The sequence below is a fragment of the Urocitellus parryii genome, chromosome 2 (assembly GCF_045843805.1).
Source record: "Urocitellus parryii isolate mUroPar1 chromosome 2, mUroPar1.hap1, whole genome shotgun sequence".
NCBI classification, from domain to species: domain Eukaryota; kingdom Metazoa; phylum Chordata; class Mammalia; order Rodentia; family Sciuridae; genus Urocitellus; species Urocitellus parryii.
Genome location: NC_135532.1, coordinates 102154985 through 102170848, shown reverse-complemented (window position 1 = coordinate 102170848; position 15864 = coordinate 102154985). Strand labels below are relative to the sequence as shown.

The 15864-nt window shown below is 37.5% G+C and overlaps 1 protein-coding gene across 1 annotated transcript; it reads left to right on the top strand.

Annotated features, from left to right (window-relative positions):
• Positions 1-3976: 3976 nt before the first annotated feature.
• Dbr1 (debranching RNA lariats 1) lies at positions 3977-14223 on the top strand. The gene is made up of 8 exons (XM_026385023.2): positions 3977-4296; positions 5061-5185; positions 5841-5921; positions 6993-7078; positions 8664-8888; positions 11194-11274; positions 11944-12089; positions 12949-14223. Exons 1-8 carry the CDS (start codon positions 4100-4102, stop codon positions 13643-13645), a joined length of 1638 nt encoding a protein of 545 aa, XP_026240808.1. The 5' UTR covers positions 3977-4099; the 3' UTR covers positions 13646-14223.
• The last annotated feature ends 1641 nt before the right edge of the window (positions 14224-15864 follow it).

Here is a 15864-nt window from a genome sequence, read left to right as displayed (position 1 = left end):
CCAGGCTAATCTTGAACTCCTGGACTCAAGTGGTCTTCCCAATTCATCCTCTCTAGAAGGAGAATCTACAGGCGACAAACCCAGTACCCCCCACCCCCACCCCCAAAAAAAGAAGTTTTAAAAGCACTTCTGACAGACTCATTCTGGGTAATGCTCTTTATAGCATGTTTCCATAGTTGATATGTGGTTTCTTTTTTCACATGGCTCACTGTTAGGTGCATCTCTCTAGACACTGATAGACACTGTTCTGATAGAATCAAAGGACTTCTTTCCAACCGTATGTGAGACTTGTTTGTTTTCCCCCATGGGCCCTCACAGTTTGACAGCACCTGCCTGTTCAGTAGGCAACCCTTCACAAATGTCAGAGTTATTTTCAGCTGGGTGCACTGGCGCACGCCTGTAATCCCAGCAGTTTGGGAAGCTAAGACTGGAGGATCGAGAAAAGCCTGCCTCAGCAATGGCGAGGAGCTAAGCAACTCAGTGAGACCCTGTCTCTAATAAAATACAAAAATAGGGCTGGGGATGTGGCTCAGTGGCCAAGTGCCCTGAGTTCAATCCCCTTAGTCAGAGAAAAAGCTGACTAAAAAAAGAGTTATTTTTCTTTGTTTGCTCAATCTATTTTTTTTTAGTCAGCTTTTCCACTGCTGTGACTAAAAGATCTGACAAGAATAATTTTAGGGGAAAAGAAAAGTATCTTTAGGAGCTCATGGTTTCAGAGGTCTCAGTCTATAGAAGGCCAGCTCCATTCCTTGGGGCTCTAGGGGAGGCAGAACAACATGGTGGAAGAGTGTGCATATTGATATACCTAGCCTAGTTATCTCATTCGATTAGAAGCCAGCTTGTCACAAGTTATGAAGGATTCATTTCTGTTTTCTGTAAAAATATCAGGATGTCTGTATGGCCTGGCCATTAGTTGATGTTGTAAAGCTGATTGGAATGCCTGCCTGTGCCCTGAACTCACCCAGGTCCGGTTTTCCCTGACCATATAACAACCCTTTCCTAAACCTTAGTGACGCCTCATAAATTCTGGCCCTCCCTGGCCAGATAACGACCCTCTCTGAGTCTCTAAGATCTCCATAAATTCTGATGCCAGACCAGCAAAAATGTAAACTACCATTAGTGTGATGCTTGTCAGAGTTCTGTTATCTGTAACCCCCCTTTGTGTAACTTTTTGGGCTATAAAACTGGGCCACAAAGAAGCCTCGGGGCTGTCTTGTTCCCGCCATTTTGGGAGGGAGAGGCAGCCCGGCTGGTCGAAATAATAAGCTTGCTTTAATTTGATTTTAATTGGAGTCAGTGGTCTTTTCTTGCGCCCTGGTCTAACACATATGATAACCAAAAAGCAAAGAGAGACAGTCCACTCACCAGATATAAAATATATGCCCAAAATGCACGCCCCCAGTGACCAATTTCCTTCAGCCTACCTGCTTTCAGTTACCACTCAGTTAATCCCATCAGGGGATTAATTCACTGATTGTGTTAAGATTATTCTAACTCAATAATCTTTCCTCTAAACCTTGCATTTTCTCACACATGAGCTTTTGGGGGAACACCTTACATCCAAACTGTAAAAAATTTTCTCCAAAAACCCTCCTGTTTCTCCTCATTCATAACGGGGGGGGGGGAGGGGGAGGATTCCTATTTCATTTGACTACTTTTTGACTGATTTTAGAAAAACCAGTAAAAATTATCCAGTGTGTTGACTCACCAATATGGCCTCTGGAATTGAGATTTGTGTTGGAAATAGAATTAGGAACTGAGTCATGATGCACTTCTTCATTCTTATTCATAATCTATTTCCTTCTTTAATCATTAATTTTTTATAGTACTGAGTTACTGTTTACTATTGGTCACAAAAATTCAAAAAAATTTTTTGGGGGTGTTGGGGATTGAATTGAGGGGCACTTCACCACTGAGCCACATCCCCAGCCCTATTTTGCATTTTATTTAGTGCTTCAGAGACAGAGTCTCACTGGAGTTGCTTAGTACCTTGCTTTTGCTGAGGCTGGCTTTGAACTTGTGATCCACCAGCATGCCTGGCTCTAATTGTTTGATACATCAAAATTTTGTTGCATGGTAACATAAGAAAATACCATTACCCAACCAAAAAAAAAAAAGACTAAAATTGAACAGGCAATACCAAGTGCTGGTGATCATGTGGAATAATCAGAACTCTCTTACATTAAGAAAGCATAAATGAGCATAATCCTTTTGGAAATGGCACTAACTGCTAAAGTTAAACATACTATCTCATGTAGAGATTTTACTCCTGGGTATAATCCAATGAAATGAGTACTTATGTTCACCAGAAGATTTTACAAGAATGTGAATCCCATCTTTATTCATAGTAGCCATAAATTGGAAACAATTCAACTGTGCTTCAATAGGGAAATATATAAATTGTGATATATTCAACACAATGGAATATAGCAATAAGAAATAGCCTACTATGGCTTTATCTATCTATAGTACAGATTTACAGATGAATCTCAAGGCATTACATGGCATAAAGAAGCCAGACACAAAAGAGTGAATAATACAAACTGACAAATATCTGACATTTAAAAATGGGCAGGGAACCTGGGGCTGTATGTAGCTCAGTGGCAGAGTGCTTGCCTAGCATGTATGAGACACTGGCTTCAATCCTCAGTAGCACTACTTAAAAATAAATAAAATAGAAATATTCTGTAAAAAAAATGGAGGGGCAGAATTGATCTATGGTGACAGAGGTCAGAATAGTGTATTCCTTCTATGATGACAGATCAATGGTGCTTTTCTTCTGAAAGAAGGGACTTGGAAGGAAGCATAAGAGAGTCTTTTTAAGAGGCTGATGTATATTAATGTACCTTAAAATGGCAGGTGATATTTTGGGTGATTATCTATGTAAAAATTAACCAGACTGTACACTTAAGGTTTGATTTATGTACTCTATGTTATATCTAATTTTTTTAAGCATGAAGTCTTCTCTGGTCAACTGACACAACACGGCTAATTGCAGGTTGGCATCATGGGTAAATCCTGGAGCCACTATGGTGCCTCCCTCCAGAAAGTGATGAAGAAAATTGAAATCATAACACATCCAACAGGACTCTGTCACCTGGGGTCGGGTTTTGTTTACAACATCATAAATTTTTAGCAGTAGTTTCCACAAGGGAGCTCCCAAGGTGTTCTCCTCTGAAATGCTGGGCACAACTAGGTTGGGCAGTTCAGGTGGAGAGTTTAGTTCCCTTTCCTCAGGGATCCTCTGGGTAGTCTTAGGTATTTGGGTACTTTCAGGCATAATGGGGATGTTAGCTAGTTTAAAGCTGATCAGAGATGATATCATTCCGTGTATTTCCTTGATAAGATTACCTTTTCTTGGTTAAGTTTTTCAAAGGTGTTTTCCTTGTTTCTGTCTTGGCCATTCATTCTTCATTGATCAGTTTGGTCCTTTTCTCTCCTTCAGTTTTCAAGACACTCCTCTGCTTTCATTAAGCTTGCATCCTAATTAGGCAAACAACTATTTGGTAGCAAAAGGCAAAATTCTCAGTCCTCTTACACACACACACACACACACACACACACACATCATAATTTTAGAAACTCTTTGTGGGGTAATTTTTAAATCCTCAGTTTTTAAATTCCACTTAAAATTATTATTTTTGAATGTCCTTTAAAAATCTCTTGATTAATTTCTAATTCACTATCAGGCAACTGTCAGTCATTGCTGGGAGAAGTTTCGTCCTAGGGAATTCGCCAGTCGCTCTTGCTGGTTTGCCTTGGTTTCATTCCTACCTAAATTCCTGCCTCAGAGGATTTTATTTACTCTTCTGGTTTTAAATTTTATCATCCCATCAGACTGGTAGGACTCGCGAAAACAGGCTCAGCCCAATTCGACTGGAGAGTTCCCCGAGATCCTGGTGTCAGCCGTGCCCTTCCCGATCCCTCTCTCGCGAGATTTGGGAACCGGAAGCAGATTACATTTGCCGGAGTCAAACGCGGCGGCGGCTCAGTGCAAGTTGGCGGGAGCAGTGCGCTGCTTTGAGTTGTGCGCTGTCGGGCCCGGGCCGTAGGCGGTCTCCGGTGCTGAGGGCGGTGCTCAACGCCCCAGGCCGACAGGATGCGGGTGGCTGTGGCCGGCTGCTGCCATGGCGAGCTGGACAAGATCTACGAGACGCTGGCACTGGCCGAGCGGCGTGGCCCGGGGCCCGTGGACCTCCTTCTGTGCTGTGGCGACTTCCAGGCTGTGCGCAACGAGGCCGACCTGCGCTGCATGGCGGTGCCCCCCAAGTACCGCCACATGCAGACCTTCTACAGGTGAGGGGCGCGGTCTGGGCCTCTGACCTGGCGGTGCGGAGCGTGTGACGGGTCAGCCGCGGACGGAGACCCAGGTCTGGGTTCGAATCCCCTGCTGTCCTGACAAGCTCTTTCCTTTGGTTCCCGTCTTTGTTCAACCTAAGACCTGGCGCTTAGGAAATGTCACTTTCCTTTTTTCGTTTTCTTTTTCTCTATGCATCTGTCTGTTCTGTTTCCCAGGCAGCCTGAGGGGGAAACCTGGAGGAAGAAGCCAACAGGTTTCAATATCTTGTACTTGACAGAACTCTGGAATTAGTTCATTTAATGATTCAGGAGTTTTTATTGGACGCCTGCTGTGTGCTAGTACTGGTTTTAGAAGCTTTGAGTTATAGCCGTGAACCTGACAAAGTTCTTTTTTTTTTTTTTTAATAAGAGAGAGGGAGAGAGAGAGAGATTTTTAATATTTATTTTTTAGTTTTCGGCGGACACAACATCTTTGTTTGTATGTGGTTCTGAGAATCGAACCCGGGCCGCAAGCATACCAGGCGAGCGCGCTACCGCTTGAGCCACATCCCCAGCCCCTGACAAAGTTCTTGACCTCACTGAAAGTGGGCCTGCTTGAAATTCGGTCTTCATTCTTGAGGACAAGGATGATATTTGGGATTGTTTACAAAGATCTCTTAAACTTTTTATGATGAGCTTAACTTTTTTCCTTGCAACGTTATTTTGCTTTTCTGTTATGCCTGTTTTAGTAATTGACAACTTTACCCTTATGTTCTTTCTAGGTATTACTCAGGAGAGAAGAAGGCCCCAGTTCTTACAGTCTTCATTGGCGGAAACCATGAAGCCTCAAATCATTTGCAAGAGTTACCCTATGGTGGCTGGGTGGCACCAAACATTTATTATTTAGGTATGTGTACATGTATAATTTTTTGGTTTGATGGGATGGAAGAGCCTGTTAGGATTTATAATAGTAGGGCAGCATCTTGAAGTGTATATAGTATTTGGGGGAATATTCTGAATTTAAATAGTTAATCATGAAAATTTAGTTAAAATAATTACTAAATGGTTAATCACAAAAATATGTCCTTGCTTCATCTAATGTTTTGAGATATTTAATAAGACTGCAGAGACCTTATTATTTGTAGTTGTTATTATTTGCAGTATTAGAGATTGAAATGTAAAACTTCAGGTACTTATACCTGATGACTTGCAGATGTATAATGCATAATTCCATTATAGGACATTTTTCCTTATGTTCCCCCATTCTTCCTCACCGCTATGTTCAGTGAGTTACCAAACCATGTCTGTTTCCCTTTTAACACTCTACTTCATCTATGGACCAGAATGAGCTTAGTCTCTTGGCTGACTTGCTTCTAGGCCTTTTCACCCTAGTCTTACCTTATATATTGTTGATATACTATGTAAGAAGAGTAACTTCATCATGGTACTTATTTTCAAATAATTTTAGGACTGTATAGAATTTCAGGCCTCTAAATGATTTATTATTAGTAAAGAAATTGCTTTTGTCTATACTAACTTTATTTAATTGCATGATTTTTCAGGTTTGGCTGGTGTGGTAAAATACCGAGGTATAAGGATTGGTGGAATCTCTGGTATCTTTAAATCTCATGACTATCGAAAAGGTATTGCTGTTTTTGGAAATTATTTTTAAATTTTAAAACTTGTGTGCTTCAGAATAACAAGTAACATATGTAGTTTAACTTATTCTTTACATTTTTTTTCTGCGAATGATTTTTTTCCCTTAACTTTTTATTATAAATTTTTTTTGGGAGGGTGCTGGGAATTGAACTCAGGGGCACTCAACCACTGAGCCACATTTCCCAGCTCTATTTTTTGTATTTTATTTAGAGACAGGGTCTGACTGAGTTGCTTAGTGCCTCACCATTGCTGAGTCTGGCTTTGAATTGCTGTCCTCCTGTCTCAGCCTCCTGAGCTGCTAGGATTTCAGGCATGTGCCACCACACCCAGCTATTATAAAATATTTTATATATTTGAAAATATAGACCACACTATCATATCTGTGTATCCACCATTTAGTTTTCCTTGTATTTGCCATTTTAACTTTGATTTTTTAAAAATAAATCAGTAGAGATAGAACTGAAGTTCATTGTTTTCCCATCCTCTATTTTCACTCTTTTTCTTCCCTCTCCTTGCCAGGCAGTTCCTATTCTCAGGTTGATGTTTATTATTCACTTTAGTATTTTATGTTTCTGATGCACATATAAGAATTTTAAACAATGTATTATATAGTGTATTTTAAACTTTGTATAAATGTATCTTATTACTGGTAGCTTTCTGCAACTTGCTTCTTTGTTTAACATGTTTTGAACTCTGAATTCATATATATAACTACATGGTTCACTGGTATATAATATTTTCTTGTGTAAAGTATACCACAAAGTACCAGTCATTCCACTGTATCTGAAAGAGTTAGACCTTGATTTTTAAAGTTAGAGAAACAGCTTGGATTCATATTGATTTCACAAATTTCTTGGGTTAAGTTGCCAGTTAAAATTTAAATCCTCAATCTGTCAAATCACAAATCTGTTCCCTACCCCTCTGCTCTCCATGATTCTGAACCATTGACATGATGTACAAAAATAGGCTGTCTAGTTGTAGCACATACTAGTGTAAATTGAAAGAGTCTTGGGAAGACATCTACAATAATAAAGCTTATTTCTCTTTACTTTAAGGTCATTTTGAGTACCCCCCTTATAACCCATCTACAATAAGAAGTATATATCATGTGAGAAATATTGAAGTCTATAAATTAAAACAGGTATGTCAAAAGTCTATCATAGCAGATTGAAAAAAAATTAATTTTGAAACAAAATGTATTTTGATTATATTATATTACTTTTGAGAACAATTGATTCAATATTTCAAAAATGTGGATTTCAAATTGCTTGTAGGAGGTTCATAGATGAATAAGTTTTTTTAATTGTTAAGAATTTATTTTGGTTGGTAATTATAAATTATAAATTAATTCCTGATTTCAGGTATTATACTTAGGGTAAACCTAAGAATACATATTAAACTCTAATGATATTTTGAAGAAAAAAATTAAACATTTATATGATAGTAATGAAATAATGGTATCAGAGAAAATAATGGGAAAGATGATAGAGGATATAAAAAAGTTGTGAAGATAGTATTAAAATGTTGACTTAATGGGAGAGTAGATAAAACTAAGTTTTTGTTTGAAAACTTATGTGGCTGACATTGGGCTGTGTAGTTTTCATACACGTTATTTTGTGTAATCAGCTCAAATCCTGTAAGGCAGATCTTACAGGATCACTTGAAGTATGAGAAGCCAGGGCTCAGACAGGTGAGTACCTGCCAGGACCTCCCAGGTAGTCCAGTGGAAGCACCTGCCTGATTCTGCTCAGGCTCCTTCACCCTCCCTGGAGCCTCCACAGGGGCATAAGATTGCTTGCTCACCTTACTTTTATGTGGCATTCATACAGTTCCCTTCGGTGGCTTTTTCCTTTCACCTGTCTAAATCCTACCAGTCTTTTAAGACCCAACTTAGATATCACTTCCCAACTGAGACTTCTGGTTTAAAGTCATTATCCTTCCCTGAAGTTTCACTATGCCTATTGTCCATACTAGTTATTCAGTGGGTGGTCATATCAAGGTTACATTTTATATTGTTGGCCAGTTATTTTGGTTGTTTTAATTTAGTTTTCCAAGAATTTATTTCAGATTACTTGAAGGTGCTGGGATAAGTAAAGTATGCAGTGTGTTTTGTGTCCTCCTCATGAAGATACCAGCTGGCCACTTTATAGATTAAATATTAATTTATTTAGTAAATAGAGAGTTTTTTGTGTATGCCATATGAACCCATTAGATTTCCACTCTCCCCCAACCCCCACCCTGCTGTGATCCTGGGATCATGCATGCTAGGCAAGTGTTCTACTGCTGAGCTACTTCCCTATTCCCCCTTCTGATAAGCCTTTGGGATTGCTATATCAGTTACGTTAATGTAACGTAATTGTCTGGATCTTCAAAATCCTCATTTCTTTACCAAGGAGAAAAGAACTATGGTTATCATATATTTCAGATACAGACTTCACCTGATTGACGGTCTAATCAGTCTGTCTCTGCTGCTCTGCCTTACCACAGAAAATAGGGTAATTTCTGAGGCAGAGAAAAAGCTGCTCCTCTTTGCCTAGATGAATGAGGAACCTCATATTTTTTTTTTTTTTTTACTTCTTTAAATAAACTGTCTCTAGAATGAATTACACATACATCTAGATATTTAAATGCATGAGTGGTTGTGTGCTGGTGGAAAGAAGGGAGGGGAGGGGTTGTTTTTAGTTTTTGAGAATTTTTTTCTTCTTTTTTTCCTTCTGTTTTTAAAGCTGAAGCAGCCTATAGATATATTCTTATCTCATGACTGGCCAAGAAGTATTTATCATTATGGAAATAAGAAGCAACTTCTTAAGACCAAATCTTTTTTCCGACAAGAAGTGGAAAATAACACATTAGGAAGTCCCGCTGCTTCGGAGCTTTTAGAGCACCTAAAACCTACTTACTGGTTTTCTGCACACCTTCATGTGAAATTTGCAGCCTTGATGCAGCATCAGGTAGAAATCAAAATATGTATTCCTTCCTTTTGTAAATGCTTATTGAACATCTATGAAATAGGCACTGTTGGTCTATTTTAGTTAGACAAAGAAACGAAAGGTAATGCATCTCTTGTGAGAAGCTCTATACAAAAGTGTGGGGAAGAGACAAGCGCGCATTTACGAAACAGTGTAAGATTGGCTGTAAAGTGCTACAGAAATGCCTAAACCAGATTGTGGTGGGATGGGGATGTGGCAGAACTGAAGAGGGAGAGGTTTCCAAGGTTGAGCTGAGTCTTGGAAGTTCTAGGAAGAAATAGATTCTAAGAGTATTTTAATAAGAGGAACCAACATGTACAAAGGCTAGAGTTCTAAGAGCATTTGGGAAACTGCAGGTAGTCCCTGTGGCTGAGGCACAGGGACAGATAAAGCTGGAATAAAATTTTAACTGCTTTCTGGACCAGACTACAGAGTTGGGGTTTAAAGCAGAAGATGATATAGAAAGTTGGGGAGCAATGAAACTGCATGTTCATTTTAGAAAGATTAGTTTGGCAGTAGTTTTGTATGTGGATTGGAGTAATATGAAATGGGAAACACAGAGGCTCTTTTAGCAAAAGAGAGGGTTCTGTCTAAGACAAAAAGTACAGAGAATGAAGCAGGTTCTAGAGAGAGTTAGGAAGCAGAATCATCAGGGTTTGATGACAGAAGAGAATCTAAGAAGACTCCTTGAGTTTTCTTTGGGTAATTGCAAAGGTAATGATGTTTAGTGGAAAGTAGAGAATAAATACTTTTAAATAGGCTCTTAAGTCTTCTATGGAAATTTCAGGAGTTGTTAATACACTAATGGGCATTGCCTTTCTCAAGTGGAATGTGATATGTAGTACTTCCCAAATTTACTTCACCAAATACTTTTTTTGTGTTAAAAGTACACTTTAACAATGTCCCTAAAATGTCATTTCATCTGAAAACATTTCAAAGGCTGCTTCTGTTGTGGACTTATTGTTCTCACAATAATTTTCTTAAGTAATACTAAAATTCATAGACTACCAGAAATATATAATAGTACCTCCAGGTTTCACTGAGAGAAGGGCAGAGGTTAGTTCTTCCACTTAGCTTTAGGCCACTGCCACTCAGTTCCAGTCACCTGTTTATGTCACTGTCCTTTTCCTTAATGTACTACTCTCTTCTGCTTCTTAGGACTCGCAACATTCTTGGCTCTTGAATTTTTATTGAAGCATCTGATGTGCTGCTTTTTCCCCATTCATCTTCTGTTGTCAGCCTGCATTAATGCCACGTTTTATCCCTTTTTATTTGTTCCTCAGCCTCCTCCGACTTTGCTGTTCTGTTTTAGCCACTTCACCAAAACCAAAGATCACTTTTCCTCAGAACTGCTTTGCTGCCAAATCTGCCTCTAATCTCTGCTTCTTCCGCCTTTTTCAGTACCTCCCCAGAAAAGAATTGGTACTTGGTCATCACCAAGATGTACAATAGCTTACTTTCTTGTGTTTTTATTTTTTTAACCTTCATGTCCCTTGTTCCAGTGAGTCACTTTTGTACTTCTCCCAGTACGACATTCATGTTTGTGGTTTCTGTTCTGTGGTTCCTTTTGTCAGTTCACTTTTGAAAAAAAAAAAAAAAAAACGTCACTGAAACATAATTTTTAACACATCTCAAATGCATAATTCAGTGATTTTTAGTTCCAGAGTTCTGCAGATGTCAGATACTGAAGTTTCATTGCCCCAAAAGATCCTTTGTGGCTATTTGTAGTCAATCCTTATTCTCATCCTCAGCCCCAGGCAATGACTAATTCGTTTGCCTCTTCTAGATGGTTTGTATAAATGGAACCTAAAATAAATAGGTTTTGACATCTGTTTTTCTCCCTGGCTTATTTTTTGAGTCACTTATGTAGCAAGTATTAGTATTTCATTCCTTTTTAGTGCTTAGTATTTTATTTTGTGGATACAGTACGTCTACCTTTGGTAGTTTTAGTTCTGCCAGTTTAGTTTACACTCTTTAGTTATCTTTTATCCTTGTAGTGTATGCTTTGATTTATATTTTATAAGCTTTCATTTGACATGAATACCATCTTCAGTTTTTGCTTTGAAATTTGTAAGGAAATTGAGGCCCAGAGACTTTAAGTGCTTTGCCTGCCTTTGTACAAGTAGATATAGAACTTTTTTTTTTGAAAAGTAACAGTTATTCTTTTGACACAAAACTCAGAGGCATGTGGCATGTGTAATAAAGATTATTTCTTCTGTCCTATTCAATGTATGACTGACCTGTGATGTTTGGACTTTTTTCTTAAATCATGGTTCATATTATCTAGGCTGCAGAAAAAGGACAGACTGCCAAAGCAACCAAATTTTTAGCCTTGGACAAGTGCTTACCACACAGAGACTTTCTTCAGGTAAAAAGAAAATGAAATAGCTTTATAATATATTTTATACTTTCAATAGTTAAAAACATATTTTTTAGATTTTCCTTTCAGAATTTATTTGTGCTCTTTGTAATTTATATAATCAGAGAATTATTTTTTTTCTTTTTGGTACAGGGATTAAATTCAGGGACACTTAATCACTGAGCCACATCCCCAGCTCTATTTTGTATTTAATTTAGGGATAGGGTCTCACTGAGTTGCTTAATGCCTTGCTGTTGCTGAGGCTGGCTTTGAACTTGCAATCCTCCTGTCTCAGCCTCCCGAGCTGCCCCAGCAATCAGAGAATTTTTAAGGGTACTAGGGGTTGAACCCAGGGGTGCTTTACCAGTGAACTACATCCCCAGCCCTTTCCCCCCACCCCATCTTTTAAAAATGTTGATACAGGGTATACCTAGGATGCAAAAGATGGCCTCAAACTTGCAGTCCCCTGCCTTGGCCTCCAAAGTTGCTGAGATTACAGGTGTGCACCACCAGCCCTGGGAATCTTTAAAGCTATTTAAGTTATATTGATGTTTTAAAATTAAATGGTTGATTTACAATTAAGTTGTTTTAAATTCTTTTTTAATTTTCTTAATATTCAAATTCTTGGACTACCAAAAATACATTATATTACCTAAAGATATCAATTTCTTTCTGTAGGTATTAGAAATAGAACATGACCCCAGTGCTCCTGATTACTTGGAGTATGATATTGAATGGCTCACTATTCTCAAGGCTACTGACAATCTTATTAATGTGACTGGAAGCCTATGGAATATGCCTGAAAATAATGGTCTGCATACAAAGTAAGTCTGACCTCTTTAGAACTTCCTTCTCTTTTGCATGTACAATTATGTCTCTCTCAACTTTGTTTTGTTTTGGGGTTCCCAAGGTGTTTGTTTGATCTATAGAAAGGAGGAGGGAGCAGGATAAGAGAGTTTGCTATAATCTGGGTATTTGGCAAACCTACTGTGAATTGCCTGCTCAGTGATGTGACACATTTTTTTAGGCACAGTACTTACCTGGGGTTCCCAGCTTGGGACTGACTGGGTGACTGCAGCCTTTGGCCCCAGTAGACACTGGCTATGGGGCCCCACCTTTGTTTTTAGTCACAGAAATCATTGTTGATTAAGTATAAGAACAATGCAAAATTGAGTGACTATAGTAGTCTAGAAAACTACAAATTTTCCATCCAAGGGAGATAAGCAAATGGACTATTTAACATCAACCCAAGTAAATTTGTAAGTGAAATGTGTGGATAAAACTATAATGAAGTCACATTAAAAAGTAAGGGTAACTGGGGCTGGAGTTGTGGCTCAGTGTTAGAGCACTTGCCTGGCAAGTGTGAGGCTCTGGGTTCAATCCTCAGCACCACATGTAAATAAATAAATAAATAAATAAATAAAATAAAAGATTCATTTACAACTAAAAAAAAATATTTTAATAAATAAATAATGGTGACTTTTTTGAGTTACAAGTTAAGGATTTTTTCTAAGAGTTGTTTGTTATTTCTAAGTGATCCTTTGCTAATTTAACTGTAATTTTACTACATGGAATTTGATAGATATTTACTCTATATCCTTGTACCTGGAGTCCATAGTTAGGTTTATCATTTGTTGAGTGAAGTTGATAAAATGTAAAAATCTATTGTTCTGATTTTTGTAGGTGGGACTATAGTGCAACAGAAGAAGCTATGAAGGAAGTATTAGAAAAACTGAATCATGACCTCAGAGTTCCATGTAACTTTAGTGTAACAGCTGCTTGTTATGATCCTAACAAGCCACAAACACAAATGCAGCTGGTTCATAGGATCAATCCTCAGACTACTGAGTTTTGTGCCCAGCTTGGCATCACAGACATTAACGTCAGCCTCCAGAAGGCCAAGGGAGAACATCATTTATGTGGTGAATATGAAGAGCAGGATGATGTAGAGAGTAATGACTCTGGAGGGGACCGGAGTGAATACAATACAGATACATCTGCCCTATCCTCTATCAATCCAGATGAAATAATGTTAGATGAAGAGGAGGAAGATGATGATAATATTGTAAGTGCACATAGCAACTCGAACACACCATCCATAGAACCTTCTTCGAATCAAGGTTCTGACTTTTCTGCAAGCTTCTCTGATATCAGGATCTTGCCAGGTTCCATGATTGTATCTTCTGATGATACATCAGGTTCACCAACTGATAGAGAAGGGAAACTTGATGAGGCCGTGGAGTTGGAGAATGAAAAGGACTTAACTGAGATGCCATTGAAGAGGCGGAGTGATGAACATGAACCTGAACAGAGAAAGAAGATTAAGAGGAGGAATCAGGCAATCTATGCTGCAATGGATGATGATGATGATGATGCATAAGACAATTTACTTAGTACTACATGTAGATGTGTAATTTTTGAGACCCTATTTTTAGAGTTGAATTTTTGATTAAAGACTTTGTAATAATGAAATTACATAAGAGAATTTTAGTTAGATATTGACTTTGTCTTAAGGCCTTTGTATGTTTTGAATATAAACATATTAAAGTTTCATATATTCACTTGATCGACTACCCTTTTTTGAAGACATCATTTACTTCATTTTTCCATCAAATACTTATTACATGTGTACTTTGTGCTAAATACACTTCTGTCAGTTGGGGCTATAAAGATGAGTAAAACAGGGATTTTTGCCTTCAAGGAGTTATTACTGTAAATGTTTTGAAATGTAAATTGTAGCATATTTATTTATATTTTGTTTTACAAAGTTATGTCATTATTGTATATATAATCATATATGCTTTGTTTTCATTATAATTTTTCCCCGTAATCAGCTCTTAATGTCTGTCAAATATAAATTTAAATTGAAGATGGTAGATAAGATTTCAGGAAATAAATTACTATAAATACTGAACATTGGTAAACATAAAGTATTTTACTTAATTGCCAAAATTAGTAATCCTATTGATGCTCAATTATTATATTTTAGCTTTAATTTTTACATAACTATAGTAACTATACACAGATCATTTTTGCATAATTATAAACAAAGGCTAAGTTCACAATTCTGCCCTTTATGCTGCATAATGGATTACTAGGGTTAAAAGTATTTTTTAAAATCTATGTGGAAAATCTACACTTGTGTTGTCTCTGGCTTTAATGCCTTTGCCACCTGAGGAGAGTCACCCTAGCTTTTGGATGAGGAATCATGGGATTCAAAGATTGTTCCAGAATCTCATTATTCCCTGCAGCCCAAATCCAGGAGAACATTTAGAAAAATAATGTAGCAACTGGTTTCCATCTTGTCAGCATTTGATTTGATAAAGGTCTAGGACTTTGGGGCTTTTATCTTTATTTCCTTCTGTACCCTGCTTTTTAAGAGTTGAGTATTTAATTCCCATGTGTTGATTCTAATTTATGTAAAGTATTTGGAAGTATAAATTTCTCCTAGTCACTGATTTAATCCATGAAAACTGATATTTGGTGGTTTTTCCCAGAAAACATTTTTTAGCAAGACAGCCCAGAATTTATTGCATGCCTAAGGCATTGGGAATACTGTACTCCCCCCAGAAACTCTTCAAGGTAAAAGCAAAAGTTAGTTAGATATAAAACATATTAGAATTAATAAATGTTCTAAAAAAGTCATCCTCTGGCTTACCCAATCAGGAAAGCAAGTAAATGCAAATATGAGAAAAAGAAAAGAAATAATGAAAAAATATTCAGAATGAATAAAATGAGTCTGTATAAAGTTATGAATTTGATACATAGATGGTTAATTCCAAGGAAAATGGAATTTACAGATGCCATAGCAGAAGTGGAGAGAAACAATCTCCATACATGACACACAGAAAGCTATTAGATTTACCCCCATTAAAAAAAATTACCTGATATAGAAGGTTTCAGGAGGAAATTACTGAATCTAAAAGTCTGTTCCCAAATATAAAAAAATGAAAGTTTTAAGATCTATTTTTATGAAGTAAAAAATATGTCATTAATGCCAAATCTGAAAGAGTATGTAAATAAAGAGCCACAAATCAATCTCATGAGAATATTGAAACAAAAGTTCTTTAAAAATTAGGAAATAAAGGCTGGGGTTGTAGCTCAGTGGTAGAGCACTTGTCTAGCATGTGTGAGGCATTGAGTTCAATCCTCAGTACCACACAAAAATAAAGGCATTGTGTCCATCTACAACTAAAAAAGAAAAATTAGGAAATAATCTATAGTAAATTTTAAGGTGATTTGATCTTATCAATAGAAGTGGGTTTAATATTAGGAAATCTGTTTATAGAATGGACATGTTAATAGCACTAAGGACAAACAATGATCTACACAGATGATGAAAAGGCCCTTGACAAAATTCTGAAATTCATTTCCGAGTCGGGGCAGGAATTGTAACAAACTCCAGCATCTTAATGGGATAGCTAGCTAAGCATTTCCTTCAAAACCAAGGAGCAAGAAAAGAAAAGAATACCCACTATCTCCATTATGGTTTTTTTTTTTTTTTTTGGTACCAGGGATTGAATTCATGGCACTTGACCACCACTGAGCCACATCCCCAGCCCTAATTTGTATTTAGAGAGCACTGAGAGGTTTAGCTAG

What these genes read in the sequence shown, in the direction of transcription:
- Dbr1 (XM_026385023.2), top strand. Translation starts at nt 4,100, where the DNA reads ATGCGGGTGGCTGTGGCCGGCTGCTGCCATGGCGAGCTGGACAAGATC. An exon ending in ACCAAACATTTATTATTTAG is followed by an intron (nt 5,186 to 5,840) that starts GTATGTGTACAT and finishes ATGATTTTTCAG; the next exon opens with GTTTGGCTGGTGTGGTAAAA. An exon ending in CAGCCTTGATGCAGCATCAG is followed by an intron (nt 8,889 to 11,193) that starts GTAGAAATCAAA and finishes CATATTATCTAG; the next exon opens with GCTGCAGAAAAAGGACAGAC.